At 28.1% G+C, this 22,327-nt stretch overlaps 6 protein-coding genes across 17 annotated transcripts; 4 read left to right on the top strand and 2 right to left on the bottom strand.

The window, feature by feature from the left end:
* Positions 1-1,827: 1,827 nt before the first annotated feature.
* LOC141534885 (uncharacterized) lies at positions 1,828-5,413 on the bottom strand. Of its 4 annotated transcripts, XM_074254511.1 has the most exons (7): positions 5,384-5,413; positions 4,773-5,139; positions 4,305-4,456; positions 3,971-4,217; positions 2,579-3,699; positions 2,140-2,441; positions 1,828-1,962 (listed from the first exon to the last, which is right to left on the bottom strand). In XM_074254511.1, the coding sequence occupies exons 2-7, from the start codon at positions 4,834-4,836 to the stop codon at positions 1,890-1,892; spliced, it is 1,959 nt and encodes a 652-aa protein (XP_074110612.1). In that variant the 5' UTR covers positions 4,837-5,139; positions 5,384-5,413; the 3' UTR covers positions 1,828-1,889. The 4 variants fall into 4 exon arrangements, with proteins under 4 accessions (XP_074110612.1, XP_074110631.1, XP_074110621.1 ...); XM_074254530.1 differs by lacking the exon at positions 5,384-5,413 and having other exon boundaries at positions 2,579-3,687; positions 4,773-5,358; XM_074254520.1 differs by lacking the exon at positions 5,384-5,413 and having other exon boundaries at positions 2,579-3,690; positions 4,773-5,358.
* Positions 5,394-8,879, top strand: LOC141534964 (uncharacterized). 2 transcript variants are annotated; one of them, XM_074254642.1, is made up of 4 exons: positions 5,394-5,471; positions 5,970-6,202; positions 6,449-6,637; positions 6,720-8,879. In XM_074254642.1, the coding sequence occupies exons 2-4, from the start codon at positions 5,994-5,996 to the stop codon at positions 7,201-7,203; spliced, it is 882 nt and encodes a 293-aa protein (XP_074110743.1). In that variant the 5' UTR covers positions 5,394-5,471; positions 5,970-5,993; the 3' UTR covers positions 7,204-8,879. The 2 variants fall into 2 exon arrangements, with proteins under 2 accessions (XP_074110743.1, XP_074110734.1); XM_074254633.1 differs by lacking the exon at positions 5,394-5,471 and adding an exon at positions 5,516-5,895.
* A 169-nt stretch (positions 8,880-9,048) lies between these two features.
* LOC141534948 (very-long-chain 3-oxoacyl-CoA reductase) lies at positions 9,049-13,141 on the top strand. 4 transcript variants are annotated; one of them, XR_012480516.1, is made up of 6 exons: positions 9,049-9,190; positions 10,255-10,630; positions 10,915-11,258; positions 11,704-11,974; positions 12,268-12,573; positions 12,663-12,785. XR_012480516.1 is itself a non-coding variant. In XM_074254606.1 (5 exons), the coding sequence occupies exons 2-5, from the start codon at positions 10,256-10,258 to the stop codon at positions 13,029-13,031; spliced, it is 1,020 nt and encodes a 339-aa protein (XP_074110707.1). In that variant the 5' UTR covers positions 9,049-9,190; position 10,255; the 3' UTR covers positions 13,032-13,141. The 4 variants fall into 4 exon arrangements, 2 of the variants coding, with proteins under 2 accessions (XP_074110707.1, XP_074110717.1); XR_012480515.1 differs by having other exon boundaries at positions 12,667-12,785; XM_074254606.1 differs by lacking the exons at positions 12,268-12,573; positions 12,663-12,785 and adding an exon at positions 13,002-13,141.
* LOC141534993 (uncharacterized) lies at positions 12,994-18,003 on the bottom strand. Of its 2 annotated transcripts, XM_074254690.1 has the most exons (5): positions 17,866-18,003; positions 17,236-17,304; positions 13,888-13,935; positions 13,585-13,785; positions 12,994-13,191 (listed from the first exon to the last, which is right to left on the bottom strand). In XM_074254690.1, exons 1-5 carry the CDS (start codon positions 17,893-17,895, stop codon positions 13,021-13,023), a joined length of 519 nt encoding a protein of 172 aa, XP_074110791.1. In that variant the 5' UTR covers positions 17,896-18,003; the 3' UTR covers positions 12,994-13,020. The 2 variants fall into 2 exon arrangements, with proteins under 2 accessions (XP_074110791.1, XP_074110800.1); XM_074254699.1 differs by lacking the exons at positions 17,236-17,304; positions 17,866-18,003 and adding an exon at positions 13,993-14,572.
* Positions 15,279-16,838, top strand: LOC141534972 (lysophospholipase-like protein 1). Its single transcript, XM_074254658.1, has 4 exons — positions 15,279-15,654; positions 15,718-15,842; positions 16,220-16,480; positions 16,561-16,838. Exons 1-4 carry the CDS (start codon positions 15,564-15,566, stop codon positions 16,774-16,776), a joined length of 693 nt encoding a protein of 230 aa, XP_074110759.1. The 5' UTR covers positions 15,279-15,563; the 3' UTR covers positions 16,777-16,838.
* LOC141534903 (uncharacterized) lies at positions 17,984-22,307 on the top strand. 4 transcript variants are annotated; one of them, XM_074254557.1, is made up of 5 exons: positions 17,984-18,117; positions 19,139-19,221; positions 20,542-20,877; positions 20,948-21,185; positions 21,393-22,307. In XM_074254557.1, exons 2-5 carry the CDS (start codon positions 19,179-19,181, stop codon positions 22,204-22,206), a joined length of 1,431 nt encoding a protein of 476 aa, XP_074110658.1. In that variant the 5' UTR covers positions 17,984-18,117; positions 19,139-19,178; the 3' UTR covers positions 22,207-22,307. The 4 variants fall into 4 exon arrangements, with proteins under 4 accessions (XP_074110658.1, XP_074110650.1, XP_074110644.1 ...); XM_074254549.1 differs by having other exon boundaries at positions 18,090-18,223; XM_074254543.1 differs by lacking the exon at positions 17,984-18,117 and adding an exon at positions 18,351-18,530.
* Positions 22,308-22,327: the final 20 nt, after the last annotated feature.

A 22,327-nucleotide genomic window follows, 5' to 3' on the forward strand; every position in this document is an offset into this window, starting at 1 on the left:
CTGCTATATGATAAAAATTAACAATCAAAAATTGTTATCATTTATTTTATTGTTATTATTAGTATTAGTGTTATATTTAATTATAATAACTTATTATTTAAAGGTAAACATTATTGATATAATGATAAACTGTTTACGTGACACATTTATTTGGATATAATTATTAATTTTTTCTCGTAAGCAATTGGTTTCGATACTGTATTACTTAACGAATTAATTAAACAACTTTAAATTTTCGAATTAAAATTTTTTCGTCGCGTTTTATAAAAGATATACACTGAAGGAGAATAAAATATAACATGACATATATATTATTAATAATCGATAAAAATGTTCGATAAAAAAACAGAGAGCATAGTATCAAAAATAAACACACATTATTTTAATAATAATTGATCAACGATAATTATAATAAAGAGTAACTAAAATTTTTAATATAATTAAAATATTAGATATCACTATCGTTTAAATAGTATGTACGTGACAAATATATATATATATATATATATATATATATATATATATATATATATATATATATATCAACATTTTTATTTTTATTGTATTTATTTATTATTTTTTGGTTCTTTATAATTATACACGCATAAATTTTTATTTAAATTAATTATTTGATACCGAAATAAATTAACAACTTTTTTTATTTTTTTTTTTTTTAAAGAAGTCTAGAATTTAAATTAATTTTAATAAAAAATAACAGATAAAATTTCGCGTTACTAATGGCATTAGTAACGCGATTTATAAAAACAAAAAAAAAATATAAATGGAGTAAAAAAAATTTTTTTTGTATCAAATAAAAAATCTCGAGTAAAAATTTAAGCATGTAATAAAATCGATGATTACAATTGATAAATTAATACTGTATTGCATTTGGTATTCGTCGGTACTTAATTAAAAATGATTATTGTATATCGTCATCATTATTATTATTATAATATATTATTTAATTTTTTTTTATTTATTAAAATAAAATAAATATAAATAATATAGTTAATTTACGGAAAGACGATTTTATTATTAGATTCACGTCGTGGTAACTTGAGATAACTACTGGCGATAGTTATTATCATTATTATCCATTATAATTACAATCAAAAATGGCTCTTAAATATTTAATTAATAATCAACAACTTAATTCATTTATAATTATTACTTGTTTGTGTTTTTAATGGCCTCTAAGTATCGAGAGAAAAATCCAAGTAATCAAATAATCATTAAAATTCTACCTCAGTAATAATTATAATAATATCTAAATATTAAATATGATTAATAATTATTTATTATCCATAAGTATCTATGATATTCGGTTTGATGGTTTTTTTTATATTTTATTATTTATCAGACGATTATTTCATTGTTTCGAATGTTATAATAATAATTATTATAATCATTATCAATAATTTATATCCGTGATTATTATGTTGTAATTAAATATCTAATATATTCACATTCATCGACTTTTTGTGCGCAAAATTTAATACCGAGTTTGATTATTATTATAATATACTTTTAAATATAATAGTCGCAATCGTAAACACAATTATTCCAATTACCCACTCGATAATTCAGCTTTCAATTTTATTTTAATATATTTTTAACTAACAAAAAAAAATTACCCGACGTTTTTTTTTCTTTAATATTAATATTTGTCTTTTAAATCCGTCAATTTAGCAGTCAATGAAATGTTCATTTTATTTTATTCATAATTATTAATTATTTATTTATTATATATTATCATTCTTACCACATATATATGTATGTATATATCTCGTTAATACTTACAATACAATAGTCAGATTCACAAAAAACATCGCACTTTTTATTTTAAGAAAAAAAAAAAAATGCTTGTCATTAAGACTTTTTTGTAACTTTTAATCATTATCGGAAGATTCTGTTGAACTTTCTGGCATAGAACTAAACCAATTACCTCGGCCGCCAGCACCCCTAAAAAATTAATAACGGATCAAGTTTTATAAAAAAAAATACTTCTATCTTCTTTACTTTGCTCATTAAATATCAATTAATTAAATCAGTCGTTGAATACATTGATTTAAAAATCAATCATCAGATATTAGATTTAATTACCTATTTAATAAAGTTAATTAGTGGCTCTAAAATTACCTTGTACGCTGGCGAGTACTCGTTGGCAGTGTCAATGAAGTCCTGTAATACTGTGGTGTAATACTTGCGGCAGTTTCTTCAGGTCTTCTGTGAAGTGTCATAGTTTCATGTGGCGATGTCACTAGTTCATCCTCATTATCCAGATAATAACGCGAACCAGTGGCACTCTTACAATTCTCACACTCACTACGATAGTCGTCAGTGTCATCGTGCAATGTTGGAAGGACTTGTGTGCTACATGTGCACGTTACTGAGTCAAAACTACCGTCTTGTTCAGCGCTATTGCTAAATATTAATGATGGCTGAAACATTAAAAATTTATAATTTAATTTTAATAAAACAAAAAAAAAAAAAAAAAAAAGGCCATTGGGCCAAAAAAGGGTTAATGCAATAGATAGATTTTATGTAATCTATTTAAAAAAATAAAAAAAAAACTCACCGCCTTGTCACGAACAGGCGTAGTAAAATTATTTTTAATCTCCGACGAAGAGGGTTGCGGATCAACAGCGAGTCGTTGCTGATTATCACCACGTATTTCTAAATGTCCAGTACTTGTCAACGGTAAATTATTATCATTACAATTGATACTGATACTGGCACCGGTACTAGTGCTAGCACTAGCACTAGCACTGGCATTAGCAGTAATTAACGAAGACATACTAAGTCTAGGAATATGTTCCGTTGATTTGGCATTTTTTGTGGAAGCATTTACCAGCGGCAGTACACCCGGTTGCTGGTGGCTAACAAAATCCCGTCTTAATTTAGCGTTAGTACTAGTCGTTAACGTTCGCGGAATAGTACGATGCGTTGATATAGTATTTGGATTTGGCACTGTTGCTGAAATAGTGAACGCACTGCCTTGTCGAGGTAACGCCGTGTGACGTAACGACTCTCGGTAGCTCTGGAGATGCGTTTGCTCATGATTACTATGATTATGAACATTGTGATTGCTGTGTGTGCTGTAAGTCCCACTGGAATGTTCTGGAGAACGTTGCTGATTGGTCATAGAAACTGGCACCGGTACTGGTACCGTGTTCTCGTAAATATTAGTTTCAACACTAAAATTAGTAACCGCTCCACCGCTGTAGTACCCAGCGGAAATATTTTCTTCTGTCGGCGGAAGCAATTGCTGGTGACACGGATGAGGCTGACTTGAATTAATCTGTCTGGTGTTTACCGAGGACGATGGACTCGTCGCACTGTACGCTGCGGGAGGTGGAGCAGTCGCGGGTAAATTTGCAGCAGGAATCGCTGCTGACATAGAATGGTGCTGAGTCGTCAGATACGAGTTTGGAAGATTCAAACTTGACAACGCATTTGGATTCATCGTCAGCAGAGCTTGCTCTGCCCTTGCTGCTGCTACAGCTTCCTCGTAAGGTGGTGGAGCTTCTCCTCGAGGAAAATAGTTCCCTGGAGGCTTCCACAGCGAGTATCCTCCGCCACAAGCCATCTCGTCCATTTGCATTCCATGGGGAAGACCTCCGCGTTCCAAGTAACCCATGCTTCCAAGGCTACGCTGCTCTTCCGTTAGCTCTCGGTTCTGTCTGCCTGCTATGCAAACTTATTTATTGACAAAAATACATCATTAACTTGTTAGTAATTACTTAATGCTAATATTAATTTTTATTTTAGGGTTGTGTTGGTCGATTTCATGATTCTTGATACTCTGACAAAATATCCTCAAAATAAATATCCCCTGACAAAATATTCGAAAAAAAATATCTCCAGACAAAACTTGTTACCGTTTGTATTCCATTTAGTCGGAGATATTTTGTCGGGGTATCACAAGTGAGCGATAAAGAAAAATTCTTATAATCTTTTCTAAACTCACCTCGTATTTTTCTTTGTCGCAATCGATGGATAAGAAAAAAGAGAAGACTCAGTGAAAGAATAGCCGTGATGCAGCTAGCAACTAGCCTTAAACCCAGATCATAACTGGCACTCGAGTCACCATTATTACCCTCTATTCCATCCGTCTTGTCATTCGTCACCGAGGACAAAGTGTCATCCAAGCAGATAAACTCGCAGCAAGGTGTTCCAATTCTGAATGACTTACAATCTTGCTTTGGTATCGATTTCTGTTTGACATGATATTCATGTTACACATGTATCGTTTACCTTTGAGCTCAATCGTTTTATTTACGTTTGGTTACTTAATTAAATACCTGCGACAGCCGACAAATTACAGCTTTGCACCACTTGGGGTTCCCATTATCGCATACACAAAGTGTACAAGGCTCTGGAATGTAATAAAATCCGCTATCGTATGTCTGGCCCTGCAGATCCTTGCAGACTCCTCCTCCTCCTTCGACTTCATCTGCAATTTAATTGTTAAATATTATTAATAATAAATTAAATAGCAGTTAATGTAACAGACGTATGATAAATTTTTTTAGAATTTTATAGCAATTAAATTATTACAAAAAAAATTAAATTAAAAAATTCTACATGTGAAAATTAATCAAAAATAACAAGTGAAAATTTTAAGAAGAGTTTTTTTATTATAATTGATTTGTTAAAAAAATTCTAAAAATTATTAAATTTATTTTCATAAGAATATTTTTTGTTTTTAAACTACTGTCAAACGTCTGATACTTGAAGCATAACATCATAATATTTATAATAATATTTACCATGAAGATGTAAAATAAGTATAAATAAAGCGTAACCCAAAAGGTTACCACCTTTAAATCTCATTCTCACGTTGTTATCTCATGATAATCATGAACTTTCATCAAAATATCATCCTCTCGGCAATAATTTTATTTATAGCGAAGATTCTTATGTCATTCTGGCAATAATACTGAAATCGCTGTAGATTATCCCAAGTTAACTGGAAGGTCATCAGAATTCTAACAGAGAATCTGGATCTGGAGCTTGTACACTTGATTAACATTCACTGCTCACGTTCACATATCAATTCACAGTTTTCGTAGCAGCATCAAAAACGCATTAACTTCTCATCTCAATCTCAATGTAATACCTCTTGCTCCATTGATACTGTGAATGAAAAAAAAAATCACAGCAATTGTAGTAATTATTTTCAGTCAAGTTAATTATTTTTTCGTATTAATTTCTTGTAACAGTAGAACAATAATAAGTGTTTGAGAATAATAATAATCGATTTATAACGCGGATAAATATATGTGTTTTAGTCTATACTAGCTGAGTGCTAGCCACCAGCAGATTATAATAGAACCAGCACAGCTCTACTTCTGTTCCTTCCATTCTCTATCCTACTTACGTCTGTGTTGCACTGAGTGTGTGTATATATGTGTCCCAGTCTTGTTTACACAAGCTCATCATACAGTACTCGCATCATAATTTTGTAGGTGTGTGAACGTCTGACGTCAGGAACTAATAACCAATAGTTAGTTTTTTGTTTCATCGCTAGATGGCGCACCTGTGTTTTTTAATTTGAAAAATTCCCGCTTGTTTGGTTATTTTTTTTTTTGGCAACTGAAATTAAAAAAAAAAAATTAATATTAGTTTACATGACACTGAAGTTGGCAGACATTAAAAATTCTTTAAAAATTTTATAATAATGCAATTATAAAAAAAAAAATTAATAAAAAAGTTTCAACTGTGAAAATTAATAAAAATTACAAGTGAAAATTTTTAAAAGCTATTTTTTATTGAAATTGATTTGTTATTAAAATTTTTAAAATTGAAAGCTGACGACTAACTTCAGCATTATTAGAAAAAAATTAAAAAATAGTCGTGATTGCTAATTTTAATGTCATAAAAATTTGACAGGTTCTAAAAAAATAATTTTTAACATTTCTAACCTACTAACTTATCAAAAAACTAATGATTAATATTTACTTTAGGTTAGATGAAAATTAACAAGTACAATGGATAATGACAGCGATGAAGAATCACCAGAAATAAAGCAAACATTATTGGAAGAAGAAATACAAAAAGGAATAATCGATGAAAAATCTAATAATAAAGTATCAAAATTAGCCTCTGACGCCCCAAGAGTTAAAAATAGAGCTAAGAAATCCATACCCCGTGAATGTTTAGATAAAGAAGACTGGATTAATTTATTAGCAACTCCACGGTATAGTATTGTCAATTATTTATGACATTAAAGTTACCAGTTGGTTGAATATTTTATTTTATTTAATTTTACAAGCAGATTTTTTCCTAAAAAAATTAAAAAAAAATTGTATTTTTAATTTTTTAAAATTTCTACACTTGAATTTTCTTTTGCCGTAATTTATTTGTAAAAAAATGATCAATTATCTGGTAAATAAATTTTCATCAATTATTTTGGATGACTGACAAATAAAAATATTTTTTTCAGACGCATCCGTACTCCACCGCATAAAAAAAGTGATAAAAACAAACGGGTGACATTAATACGCGATAAATTAGCAGAACCTCCTCGTCATCGCATTGTCTCAACTTTACGAGATCGTAAAACTATTTTGCCAGCACCGCTGATCGATCGCTTAATTAACATATTGGAGTTTGAGGATTCTCTAAGCCCCGAGTATTTTATTAATTTTAAATCAAACTGAATATAAACATAATAATTATTTATTACATCAGCTGACTTGCTTATTAACTTTCAGACAAGCAGAAGAGTTGTTCTTCGACACAAAGAAGAAGAAAAAAAAGAAATTAAAAACAATTATATGTCGTGGTAAAGCGATAAAAGCATCACCAGAAACTGATGAATTTAATAGAGATGCTGTGCTGTGTCAATACAAATTAGCGGAAGCATTAGTACGCAGCATTCTCGCATGGGAATGTCCATTACCCCGTGAAGAATTCAAAGATATAGCGGAAGTAATATTGAAGCGGTTAACAGGCGTTATTATTAACGGGTCACACTCGGCCTTGGACAAGGACGAGAAAGTGTATCAGCAAATGCGTATTATCTCTGACATAGTGGCTTGCTGGATCGCTGGCATTCTCATTGAAGTCGCTCAGAATAATGAACAGCTGCTGAGAGAAGAGTGCGAAGAAAGGAAAAAGGCCGCTGAAGATGATGTTTATGATGACGACAGCGATGATGTTATTGATGAATATTCAACCGACTCTAATCTGCTATAAGCTCTATACTCATTCTACAATATAATACCAATTTATTTTATTATTTTATTTACTAGTCTATTACTACCGGGCATTATTTATGATCTTGTTCTATGTAGTGAAAGTTGCCAGGTAGTAAGCGGTAAACGATGCTATCATTTCTCTCGCATTTTTTCTAATAATTTTAATTATTAAGTTTATTAATTTTGTTGGTGTTGCGGTATCTATTCTGCTTTCTAGTCTATTAAAATTCATTATTTTTATTTTATTTAATACCACGTTACGTTATGCACATTTCAAATCTTTAGCTTTAGCTTCAGTTTTACAATATTCATTATCATTATAAACTGAAGGTTTGACAGTTCCGCGGCGGTATCCACGCTCTCATTTCCTCATTATATCGGTATATTTCATATTATATTATAACGAAACGTAAATATAAAAACCCGTATAGTAAGTACCGGAATATCTGGTTTCATGTCACGGAGAAAGCGACAATCATTTTATTTATTTTTTTTTATTTTATTCTTAACTACTCCTACTGCCGGAAGATATTGATATACCATGATATACACAATATTTATCATCGTCATCATTAATTATTATAAATTTTATCTTAGTGGGTCATAAATAAAATCAAAGGAATTTTTAAACGAAATGAAAAGTCTAAAGTCAATAATAATAGATAATTATAACTAGAAACCTTACAGTCACTATTGACGTTTTTAAAGATATAAGCTTATCTCGATGCTTCACTCATCAAGAGCTTTCATTTGAGTACCCACATGCATTTTGATATATTTTTCATATATAAATATATATTAGGGTGTGCCAAAATGTAACTTCCTTGATGGACCTTTTAAAATTGGAATTTTCAGTTCCGCTTTTGAAATCAGCTGTGTTTAGGCCTTTCCTAAGATATTTTGGGGTAGGACGATAGATTTTATTTTCATAGAATTTTTTAGCAGGAAGTTTAATTGGGCACTTCCGGCGAAAATTTGAATTTTCAGCGGAAGTGCCCTAACTAAGCTCCAGTTAAAAAATTTTATGAAAATCAAATTTATCGTCTTATTAAACACAGCTGATTTCAAAAGCGGAACTGAAAATTCCAATTTTATAAGGTCCATCAAGGAAGTTACATTTTGGCACACCCTAATATATATAAATATATAAAATATATGAAAAATTGATGTGGGTACTCAAATGAAAGCTCTTGATGAGTGTAACATCGGGATGAGCTTATATCTTTAAAAATGTCAATAGTTTACGAGTTATAAGGTCATTAATAATATAGATATAAGTAGAATTCTAAAAAATAATATTTAAACTGGTATTTATATTGATATGAAAATTTTTTAATTATTGGTTGCTATATCTTATCAATTTAACGATAAAGTTGAACATGTAAATGAGTATGTATGTCAGTATAAAGCTTTAAGTAAAGCAAAAAGCAGATATTGAACAACCTAGTTCAGATGCTTATGCCCAAAGCAATATCATAAGTGTGCCAAAGAAAGAGCGGTATAATATAAGGTAGAAGGTAGAGGTAAAAGTACTCGAGGTGGAAATAGAGGAAGAGGTAAAGAGGTTGATGGAGAGATAGAGGTATGATCGGTGAATGGAGTAGTGACTCCCTGGTACTGATTATAAGAGAAAGAAAGAAAGTGCGAGATAGAATGGAGAGAAATTGTACAGAGATAGTTTGAGCTGGAGTTGATACCAAGCTCGTTGGTGGGGCCTTTCCCGTTGACGTCTACTGCTGGTGCTGCTGGCCGTGACATTGCGCGCGCGCAATCCACCTCCTCCACGAGTAGTGAAAACATCGTATTGATAGCACAACCACGGCTGTTTATTTCCTCGTTCGAGCATCGTCTTCCTTATTTAGATGCTTTTTATTTAATTTTATTAATTATTTATTTTAGTTACCCGTTAATAATATGTTGTGATAGTAGTTAATTGTTTATTTATCGATTATTTTAATCGTTTTGTTATGAGTCTACTGTAAAAGGTAACGTACAGTTATTATTTATTTAATTTTTAGCTTACTCATTAAAATTTTTTGCTTCGTAAATGAATTCTTTATTGTTAAAAATAATTAATTTTTTTATTTTATATTTCTTAATAATTTTTTTGCTAAAAAGAAATAAAATTATTGCATGAAAATTTATTTAGCAGATATTTGATAAATTTTAGAATTTTTTTTAACGAATAAATTATGGCAAAAAAAAATTGACATGTAGAAATTTAAAAAAATTAAAAATGCAATTTTTTAAAATAATTTTTCCAAAAAAAACAATTTGTTAAAAAAAAATAAAAAAATTATCATGCGAGACTGCTAAGTTTATTGTTATAATTATTGCATGTTATTATGACTAAAAAAGAAGTTTAATTTTAGTGATAGTCCATGAAATATATAAAATATATTTGAACACGTGTATGCAATGACATTTTTAAAAATAATTGTGTTATTTTGTATAATTAATTCATCAAGTGATATAATTGATGAAACAATTTAATTTTATATGCAAATGTTTTATTTTTCATTTTTTAACATTACTTTTATTTTGATAATTGATTAGTATAAATTTAAATTAAATTAGAAAATTAATTTTTACAAAAAAAAAATTTTTCTAATTAAATTTCAGTAACGCGCTTATTTATTATATAACAAATATAAAATTATCCGACATAAAATTAAATTTTGAAATGTTTTATTTTATTGTAACACATAAAATGTGTGTAATAAAAATTTCATAAGACAGTGATATTGCCTGGTGACGGTTCACTACTTATAAAGTCACTCACAACAATAGTATTGTTTTATAAAACCCTTCTGCTGATTACATTAATAAAAGCTGAATGTTAAATATTTAAATTATAGCATAAACAGTGGTGGGAGTTAATTGAAAAACATTATATCACTTTAAATTTACAACATCGTTATCATTACATTATAAAAGTTCTGCAATAGTAGAACGCATCAGGTAGCAATTTAGATTTTCTAGATATTTATAAATAAATTTAAACTGTTTAAAAATAAATTAATAAATAAATAAATTTAACTTTCTGCAGAATGGCATTAACTTGCTGGGAAAAACTAGCGCTTGTGGCCTTAGGTGCCATTGGACTCAGGATTTTACTGTGGTTATCAGTGTTTACCTGGAAGAAAATAATTGCACCGGGTCTGGGCCGAGGAATAGACGTCGCGACCCAAGGAAAATGGGCTGTAGTAACGGGAGCGACCGACGGCTTAGGAAAAGCCTACGTCCAAGCTTTAGCAGCCAAAGGCATGGACATTGTCCTGGTTTCCAGGTCGCTGGTAAAATTGGAAGCAGTCGCCAAAGAACTTCGTACCACGTACGGAGTCGAAACTCGGGTTCTTGAAGCGGATTTAACGGAAGGTCCTCCAGTTTATTCCAAGATCGCGAAACTTATTGAAGGCCTTGAGGTAACTTTTTCTAAATGTCAATGTTTGAATAAATTTTATTGGATTTAATATTTAATAAAAATTACAGTAGAAGATATTTAATCATTTTTAGAATTTTTTTAAAAAAGAAAATCATTGCAAAAAAAAATTAGAAAAAAAAATGGGCATGTAGAAATTTAAAAAAATTAAAAATGCAATTTTTAAAAATAATTTTTTGGATGAAATTTTTTTATAAAATAAAAAAAAAAATTTTAAGTGACTGCTGACTTTAATTTCGTCAAAATTTATGCTGAATAATTTTTCAGGTTGGAGTTTTAGTGAACAACGCGGGAATGAGTTACGACCATCCAGAAATATTCACAAACATCACTGAAGAAACGATAACTAACATTCTCCAGCTGAATGTCGCGGCTACCACCGGAATCGCGAGAGCCGTGCTTCCGGGAATGATGGAACGCCGTAAAGGTGTCATCATTAATATCAGTTCAACAGCCGCAGCTATTCCCAGTCCCTATTTGTCGGTCTACGCTGCAAGTAAAGCGTTTGTAGATAAATTGAGCGCTGATTTGGCTGTTGAAGCTGCACCGTGCAATGTCACGGTTCAGTGTGTCCTTCCAGGTCCCGTTGCTACCAAAATGTCCAAAATTAAGTGAGTATTCATTCGATGGAACTTTTTTTTAATTAATTTAATTTTAAGACACTGAAGTTGACGAACAGAAATTTTTTTTATAATTTTTTAGCGTTTTAATTTTTATGAAAAAAATTTTTTTTTTTAAAATTCCATGCACGGAAAGAACAAGATGACACTGAAGATTATACTGAGTGAAAAAAATTTTTAGATAATAGCTAGTATAATCCAGATTACAATTAGTATAATCCAGATTATAATGAGTATAATCCAGATATCATTGAGTATAATTTAGGATGATATCCAGTGTAATCTTGTTCTTTCCGTGCAGATAAAAATTAAAAAAAAAATTTTTAAGGAAAAATATTTAAAAGAATTTTTAAAATTGATATTTATCAGCTAACTTAAGTATCATTAAATTATTAATGATTTATAATATATTAATTATTTTTATTATTAAAAATAGGAAAGCGTCATGGATGGCACCGACGCCTGAAAAATTTGTGGACACATGCCTAAAAACAGTCGGCATAGAATCACGGACAACAGGCTACCCGCCACACTGTTTAATAATCGGTATAATAAATGGGTTGCGTTGTATCTGTGAGAAAGGTACTATTTGGCTGGTATCAAGGACGATGTTAAATATTCGTGGTAAAGCATTGAAGAAAAAAAAACACGATGAGAAGACTAGTGAACAAGTGATCACTGATTTACCATCCAGACGAGAAAATCCGGTTGAGTGATATTTTAATTTAATTTTATCATTTGTTTTATTCTATTTTACTATTAACTTAACTATTAATTAATTTAATAATAATAAAATCTTGTTATATATTTGAATGGCTTGTTTTTTAATACAAACTTTACCATCTTTGTTATACTGACAGCTTGTAACTAATTATTTAAATAACATTACTTACTACTTACCATTTATTCCTACAATTAATAGCTAATACTTTGTTCTAAATTTTCTTAATTCCACTAAAAATTACATGTTTGTTAATTAATATTTTGTACTTTGTTGCAGTGTGTCGTATTAAATGCTGGCGATTGAACATTTATCAGTGAATATTGAATATTCATATATATAAGTGCCAAAGGTCGACGACGTACTCGATTATTCATTAGCTTATACATACATCTTTTATATTCATAAAATCATCGTATACGTCATTGATTTTATATTTGAAATTATAATTTTTTTTTAACTTTTTTTTTATACTTTGTTTATTCGTTATAAAAATTTTGATACTATTTACTAAATATACTGTTAATGCTTAAATAATTTAATTAATTTTATGAATTGTTGATATTCTTCTTAAGGATCCAAGCGGTAAGAAGAATGACCTGTAAACTGTTTTTTTTTTTTTTTTTATAAAACTATTAATATAACAGACGTTTTATATGATAATTTTTTGCCAGACAGGATGCAGCTGAAGGCTTTGGTTTTTAAATTAATTAAGTTGCGGAAGGTGACTTAATAATAAGATGATTATAGATCAATGGTTGTAATAAATCACGATTGTCGATGCAAAAAAATTACAAGCGATGGTCTACAATATATATTTATTTTATGTAATAGAACCAATACATCTTTTCTTAACAAATAATTTATTTTTTTTTGTTTGCAAAAAAAATTATCTAGGTGCAACAGTAGTCATTCCACCGTGGTGATTTCTTCTTGATTAAAAAAAAAATAAAAAAATAAGCTTGTAAATATTTAATTTTGAAATAAATTTTTATCAATATTTACTGATTTAGGTTTCGGGCTACGACGACGTCAGCCGCTAGGATTCATGAACTGTGACCCCATTTGTTGAGCTTTATTCATAAATTCGCCAGCTACTTCAGGAGCTTTTGATATTATATCTGAGCCAGTTTGAATAAATGATTCACCTGCAGATTTCATTGCTGAAATTGCTTGATCAAAGCCAGGAATTTGCCGAGCAACCTGATGATTTAATTTAATTAATTAGTGAATTAATTTGAAAAAAAAAAATTTTTTTTTTGAACCAAGAAAATAATTTTGGAGAATTTTTTTGTCTTAAATTAGAAAGAAAAATTTTTGAATCACGTAAAATTTATAAACAAAAAAAATTTTTAGATAGTAGCTAGTATAATCCAGATTATAATGAGTATAATCCAGATTACAATGAGTATAATCCAGATTATAATGAGTATAATCCAGATATCACGCAGTATAATCTAGATTATTCTAGCTACTATCTAAATTTTTTTTCACCACAGATATCACTGAGTATAATCTGGGATAATATCCAGTGTCATTTCATTTTTTTTTTTCAAAAAAAAAAAAAAAAAAAAAAAAAAAAAAAAAAATACTAACACGGTGTAAATTTAATTCTTGAGATTGAGTATCACGGCGACTTCTAGGTTTCATAAATTGGTCCCCCATTTCTTGGGCTTTTTTTACGAACTCGTTGGCCATCTCAGGAACTTTAGCGAACATATCAGCTCCAGGTATGGATCCAGCCATATTTTTAAAAGCATCCATCCCCTTGTTCAAATCAGGTATCTGACGAGTTTGCTAAGCAACGAATAAAATAGTTTATAATTTGTAAGTCATTGTCGTCATTAATTAATAATTATTAAAGCAAATTTAATTTAATTTCATTCAATAGAAACTTACACGGTGAGGCAAAGATTCAGATGGTGTGAATTCCAGAGCGCTGAGAAGCTAAAAATTAAAAATAATTATTTATAAATTTAAGAAATAAAGATGATTAAAAATTACCAGCAAGCTGCAAAAAATGCCGAATAATTCGGACATGATTGCGAAACGCAAGTCACAATAAGGAAGACTTTTACTTGACTGTTGATTTTGTCTGCTCTGAATCACTCATTTTATATGAAGCTATATAGTAATTAAATGTAACGTGAAGATAGATCTTCATAGGAAGAATAATATCAAAAAAAAAAAAATTGAAATCAAACTTATCTTTTTAAATTCTAGGAAGTATATACAAGGATTTTTTTTATTTTCATGTATTGCAGCGAAAACAATCATTCACGCTATGTTGAGTTTCATTCAATTAATTGTTGCAATTATCAGGAATCCAGATGTTTAATATATGTTTTTATGCTATTATATAATAAGAAGAGATCATTATTTTCAATAATTAAAAGAAATATCTATTATTTATTGTGCTGAGTGATATATTTTTTTTATTACGTAACTCGATAATATTTTTTGCGTTCTATTTTATTTTATAAATATTCTTGATATACAATTTTTAGAATCTTCTAGAAAGATATTTTATTAATATCAATATTTTATAGACACTTCAATTTTTTATTCACATATAAATATATATATTTTTCCGTTCACTCGGGATATCTAAAAAAGTAAACAAATAAAACAAAATTGAAAATGGGATTCATGAATTTTCGTTTTTTTAAAACTAATTTGCATAGTTTTATAAGTTATCAAAATTAAGTTAGACATTTAAAAATTTTTAGAACTTTTTTTTTATTAAAAAAATCAATAAAAAATAATAAAAATAAATCTTTTTTAATAAAAAAGTTTTTCTGAAAAATTACATTTATAATTTTTTAAAATTTCTAAACGATCGTTTTTTTTTTTTTTGCTATAATTTAATTATTACAAAAATTCTAAAAATTATTAAATATCTTCTAAATTAATTTTCATGTTATTTATTTATTTTTAAAAAAATATTTTTCACTAATTACCTTTTAAGTTATTTTTTTTTAATTTTGCCAGCTTAAATTTTTTTTTTAATTTTTTTACAATAATTAATTTAAGGAAAATCTTTAAGAAATTATTAGACGTCGATTAATTTCAATGTCATGAATTTTATTTAATTTTCTAATAGTTTTTCCTCGTGCAATGTTTTATTTATTTTATTGCAAGCTTAAAATGGTAAATCATTAATTTACTTGTATTAATTCTAATTTATTTGTCTATATTTTTCATAAATTTTTTTTTTTTTATTCCATAAGAAAAAATATATTTAATTAATTATTACTAAAATAAAAATTAAATTAGATTTAATTAAAGAATTTTGTATGAAAAGTAATAATTTTTTTTTTGTTTATAACAAAACACATACAGGGTGTTTTATAAAAATTGTCGACTGCAACGAAAACTTGAATTGTTTCAATCTGACAGTTAGTAAGATAAATTTCTAGGTTAACATTTTAAGATAATCTGTAACCTAAACAAAATAACAAAACAATATCAAACTTTAATTTTGTCAAAAAATAAACAAAAAAAAAAATGATCAGCTGTTTTGTTTTATAATTGACAAATAAAATATAATGAAATAAATTAAAATAAATCCAAAAATGGCATCTGGAATCTTGCGAACGCCGAGAATAATAAATGTTCAGCCAACTAAAAAACATACCGCCAGTTTATTTATTTTTCATGGATCTGGTAATTATTCAATCAATAAAAATAAATTATTGGATATATTAATATTAATAACAATTTTTTTAGGGAGCACTGGAAAAGATGTAAAAGAGTGGATAGACATTTTAAATAGAGATGAATTTAAATTTCCACACATTAAAATAATTTATCCAACCGCACCTGCTCAACCTTACACTCCGTTGCAAGGAATGGTATATATTATTTATATGATAATAAAGTTAGCCGAAATCTAAAAATTTTTATAATTTTTTTTTTTATTGAAAAAATTATTACAAAAAAATATTTATAAAAATTTCATTTGCAAAAATTTGAAAAACTTGAAGTGCAATTAAAAAAAAAAATTTTTTGTTCCAATTTAATTAATAAAAAAAAAAAAAAAAAATCAAAAAATTAAATATGTCGGCTAACTTTAGTATTACTAATTTATTTATTAAAAAATTTTTTTAAGTGATCACTGATCAAATATCTATTAAATAAATTTTCATATTATTTATTGATCGCAATTTATAAGTAATAGTATTGATAATTTATATTTAAAAAATTAAATTCCGTGTAAATTTAAATTTAGCTGAGCAACGTGTGGTTTGACCGCAACGACGTTAATATTAAAGCTCCCGAAAATAAGGAGTCGATCGATGCAATCGCTAAAACGGCGACTGAACTTATAGACAGCGAAATAAAAGACGGGATATCTGAAGACCGGATCGTCGTCAGCGGGTTCTCGATGGGTGGTACCATGGCGACGTACCTCGCCTATAATTATCGCCCGTCGTTAGCTGGCTGTGTTACTATGTCGTCTTTTCTCAATGATAATTCTTTGGTTTATGAGGTATTGATTTAATTTTTAATTGGCTTATTATCTAGTCAGTGAATTAATTAAAATATTTAATTCAATTTTTTTTTCGGCAGACTTTGAAGAAGAACATCAAAACACCGCCGTTACTGCAATTTCATGGGCTGAATGATTCTCTGGTACCTTTTGCATGGGGAGAGAAAACTCATGAGAATTTAAAAAAATTAAATGTCAATACTAAATTGATACCAATTCCTGACATTGAACACGAAATAGTTCAATCAGAAATCCATCAATTTAAAGAATGGGTTTTAAATATTCTTCCCGAGTAAATTTTATTTTTTAATATTTCTGGTTAAATAAATAAATAAATATTTATTATTATTATTTTTAAGTTAAATAGTACTTTAATAAGTACCTCGTAAAAAATAATTTAAGTTCTTAAATTTTAAGGAAAAATTACTCTTTTTAAAATGATTTACAACCGACTATTTTTCAAAGGCTGTCATTACTAAAATCTAATTCAAACAATCGCAATAAAACAAAATCTGGCACGGACGTGATTAATTATTTTTTACCAGCAATACTTGAACTATATTTGCTGATAAAATTTTAGCAACTACCGAAGATTTAAAAAAAAAAAATCTGGAGCAAATTTGAATAAAATAATAAACTAGAGATTAATTATTAAATTTATTTTAGGACTCCAATTTAGGTAATAGCACCATCCTACAACTTATCTACTGCGAATTTAAAATGTAATTATATTTAAGTGTTGGGTCACACTTTACCGTGATCGTGACAAGAAATCCAACTCCTTGAAACAATGACGTCAAACTTGGTTGAGAACTACGATACGTCTATAAAAAATATATAAATACTACAGTACAGCGTGTAAGTAATTTACACTGAGAGAAAAAATTACTATTGAAAAAACCAATTTTGAAAACTACTGAATCAAATAAATTGGTGCAAAAAAAAATGACGAAGAAATTAAAAAAATTAAAAATTCAATTTTTTAGAACAAATTTGTTTGTTTAATAAAATTAAAAAATGATCGAACGTCTGCTAATTAATGTTATAAATTAATTTAGTAGATATTCAATAATTTTTTAAATTTTTTTAACAAATAAATTATGGCAAAAAAAAAAATTGACATAGAAATATACAAATAAATAAAAAATACAATTTTTTAAAAATAATTTTTCAAAATAAATTTGTTTGTTGAAAAAAATTTTTAAAATGATCAAGACTACTAACTTAAATGATTTAAAAGATATTAAATATTTTTTTAACAAATAAATTATGGCAAAAAAAATTAATATGTAAAAATAAAAAATGCAATTTTTTAAAAATAATTTTTCCAAACAAATTTGTTTGTTAAAAAAAAAAATAATTAAAAAATTATCAAAACTGCTAACTTTAAAGTCATATAAAATTTTTCCAGGCATTAATTCGAGTAAATTTCAGCACGTGGATCAATCTGGCAGTGGTAAGGATCGGATGGTCAAAGCGGGGTAGTATCCTTGGATCTTGTATCCTAAAAAATATATGACAATCCTTCCCAATAAGTTGAGGTCTCGTTTGTGAAGAAAAAAAAAAAAAATAAAAAAAGAGGCATCCGTCCACAAATACAAACCATACCAGAGAGCAGATACCAGGGCAGGGTAAAAGTAAGACGACCCCAGACCCCAGACAAAGTGATTACGTATATAGTTGGCGTTGCGCATTGGCGCAGTTGAGCTCTACACACCCCCGACATACATATCCTCGTGCTCAGTACGTGGGGGATATACCTTTCACTTTTTTTATCTTTCTCGCGCCCTCGCAGTCGACATTCAGTTTTGATCTCGCGTTATCAAAGTTTATCCAAGTCCGGGTCGTTTCATTCACCTGTTTCATTTCTTCTTCGCCTGAAGAAATAAATAAATTTTATTTTATTAAATAAAATTATAAATAATAAATAATTAATTGTTAATTATGAAGCTCAAAAAAATGATACGCGATAAATTAAAATTTATTTATTTAACGACAACGAGTGTTAGTTTCTTTGTACAAAAAGACTTAGACAACTGTAAACAACTTAGTATGTGATATTTGCACAATATTTATGTCTATTTTATTGAAATTAATTTTTAATCGTTTTATAATAAGTTTGTAAACCCTAATGGAAACTTTTTTTAACTACAAAACTATTTTATAAAATATCAAGCTTAAAATAACCACTTATATATTAATACTGTACGTTTATCTTTTAAATTTATTCGCTCGCGAGGAAAATCAATATAGAGTATGTGTTAAAAATGGATCAAATAAACTCGCTCGCCCGCGGAATATTTTTGAATGATTTATTAATTTTTTTTTTCAAGCTAAATCAAGCTAAAAAAATTATTTTTTAATTAATATTTTATCTGTGATAAAAATCTTATTTAAAGTGAACCAATCAAGTGATAAAATAAAATAAAACGTAACATTTTATTGAGCAACAAAAAATTTCTATTCTATTGAGTAACTATGTGATAATAAAAAATTACCTTTGTCAAAAATTAATTTATGTAAACATTTGATGGATCGATTACAAATTATCTTGACTTAACTGTTTACTTACTCTTGGCTTTATAATTTCTTTTTAATGTTTCAATTAAATCACAGAAGTACTTTTAATTAATTATTGTTAATTTATGTTCGTTGTAGCCCGATGAATTACTGTGAGTGGTGGAAAATATTGTTTTGAATGACTCGTCCGTCGAATAATTTTCAGTACCCTAAAATAAAGCGTAAGTTTTTTTATTTATTAAATACAATAAGAGAAAAAAATTTTTTTTTTGAAAAATATGAGAAGTTTTGTCACAAGAAATTTATTTGGTGGGAATTTAAAAGAATTTTATTTTTTAGCTGAAGAAATAAAAATTTTTCTCTCAGTAATTTTCTTGTTGAAAAAAATTTTTTTTAGATTAATAAATTGTAAATTTTAATCCAAAATTTCTTTTGACAAGTAAATAAAATTGTTGAAAAATTTTTAAGTGCAAAAAAAAAAATGAAATAAAAATTGACATGTAGAAATTTAAAAAAAATTAAAAATGTAATTTTTTGGAACAAATTTGTTAGTTAAAAAAAATTAAAACATAGTCAAGTGATTATTAACTTTAATGTCATTAAAGAATTATTTTTTTCTAAATCTAAAAAACATTTTTTTTTCACTAAAAAAATTATTGAGAAAAATTTTTATTTCTTCACCTAAGAAATAAAAATTTTTTTTTAATTTCCAAAAAAATTCTTACATTTAAAAAAAAAAATTTTATTACAAAAAATGATACTCACTAAAAAATTGAATAATAAATTTTTCACGAAATTCCAATAGCTTCAGGACTTTCCGAGATGATCATCATGTAAACACATAAAATTACAATTTTAATCATACATAAAATAAAACTTTCTCCTATCCGGAGGATTTCAAAAACAAACACAAACATTTACATTGGCACGTTGATTTAACAAGTATGATACATGTGAGAATAAAGTAAAGGACTTGTGAGGCACCGACATGACAATATTGGTTGAATAACAATTTATATGATAATTGTTGCGTTTAATTTATTACTTGTTATATCACAAGTATTTCATTGAGTAACACCTGTAAATAACAACACCGAAGTTTATTTATTTTTACTAAAGACTATGTAATCACAAGTTGTGATTTTTGAAGATAATGATTTGATAAAATAAATAATTTTTTATTTGTAAAAAAATTTAAATGCAATTTTTTTAAAATCGTTTTGTTTTAATTAAATTATCAAGAAAAAATCAAAAAATTAATTTTAACTTATTGGTTGAAAAAAAAATCTAAAAAATTGCATAGAAAAAAATTGTGAAAATTTCCATATGCATTTTTTTATACTATTTCTTTTGTAAAAAATAAATTTTTTTTATTGAAAAAATTACTACAAAAAATTTTTTTTTTTTAATTTTACAATTGTAAAAAACTTGAAAAACTTTAAGTGCAATTTTTTAAAAATATTTTTTTGTTTTAATTAAATTATTAAAAAAAAATTTAGAATGTCGGCTAACTTTAATGACAATAATTTTTACAATTGTAGGAGAAATGACCGGTGATACGGGATTCGGCCTTGGTGTTGGAGTAGCAAGCGGCTCCGGACTTGCTGCGGCCCAACAAGGCCAAGGAGTCGCAGCTTTACTGGTGATGCTGGCCGTTCTCTGCTTTATATTCGCGTACTGCTGCTGGGGAGCTCCGTTCTGCCGATCGTTGTGTCGCAGACATTGCTGCTGCAGGCTAGAAGATCCAGAGCTTGACACAAGATTCGGCAGCAGTGATCAGGCCATGGTCGCAACTCCGACGATTATTCTGCTGCCTCACGGAAGAATGCTGGTAGTTGATGGAAATATTTTCAGCCAATTCCAAGCTGATACTACAGGTAAAATTTATTGATAATTTTTTTTATGTGATTTGTAAATTGTATTTTTTAATTTTTCTTTTTTTTTTAGGTCTTGATCTGGTGGAATTGGGTGAAAATGTTCTGAGGGCACAACGTAACTCACGGTATGTTAATCGACACCATTTGTCGCACAATAGCCAAGGAAGCATGTTGGAAATGGATGCTGAGACACCGAGTAAAGATAGTATTGGTTCGGTTGGTTGCTTTCCACCGCCGACTTATGAAAGTATTTATGGTAAAGATGAAGGTGACATGCCGCCATCATATTCTGATATTATTTTACACAGGTATTTTATTATTGTTATTTTTTATTTTTAATCATTAGACAGTAATTTATTTTTTTATTTTAATATCTTCTTTCATACTTAAAAATTTTATTTATTCTAATTGTTAAAAAATATTATTTTAAAAATTATTATTATTATTTTTTTTAATTATTATTATTCAATGAATAAATAAATCATTAATTAAAATAATTTTTTTTTTTACAACAGATTTGCAAATTTACCATATGAAATAGATTTACAAGATTACTATAACGACAAAGAAGAAATAGAAATGCGTAGTCTTGATAATTGCTCACATATCATAACGAATCCAATGAACACTGTGACTTATCATCCCTACGCAACAATAACGTCCTTTTCAAGTCAGAACTTTTCACGTAATCTGATGAGGAATAACTCAAGGCACAATCAACCAAGCACAACGACCGACAGTTTTTACATTGAAAATGAATATAATAATATTTACACGGTAAACAGCAACAACAACATAAACCATAATCACAACAATCAACAAAATACAAATGTAAATGTAAATGTTAATGCAAATAATAATCACCCGACGACCAATCACAGAAATTTCTACGTAATGACCAACGGTAGCCTGTACCGTCAAAACGCATCACGTGGATTTATTTCTAACGAAGAGCTACACAGACACTTTAGTGATACTAATAATAAAAGTACTACCTTCGATAATTATAATTCTAACTCTAATTCTAATGGAACGTCGTCCAGTGAGACTTCTGATCCTCGGGTTCAGAGCACACAAGAGACAGTTGTTGATGTTAATGCTACTACTGAAAGGCGACCTGCCGAACGGGATGGAGCTAGTGCTGTTGGAGCAATTAATATCATCAGTTCTAATTCTAATTCTCATGCTAGTGCTAATTCAAATCCACGCAATCATATTGATCCTGAAGCTAGGGCTGATCAGAGACGTGATAGACACCGTGATATTGATATGGATGAAGAGAATAATAATTTTGTAACACTTGCTGATATTCGTGAGAGCCGCGTGTGATTTATAATAATTAAGCTGTATTAAATAATTATAATTATATTGATTTTAAGTTTAAATGTAATTGTAATGTACAATAATAAAAATTGCTTTTGATAGCAGTACGGCTGATAATAATTTAAAA

The sequence above is a fragment of the Cotesia typhae genome, unplaced genomic scaffold, assembly GCF_013202065.1.
Source record: "Cotesia typhae breed Kobodo isofemale line unplaced genomic scaffold, CoteBio_Ctyphae contig_123, whole genome shotgun sequence".
NCBI classification, from domain to species: domain Eukaryota; kingdom Metazoa; phylum Arthropoda; class Insecta; order Hymenoptera; family Braconidae; genus Cotesia; species Cotesia typhae.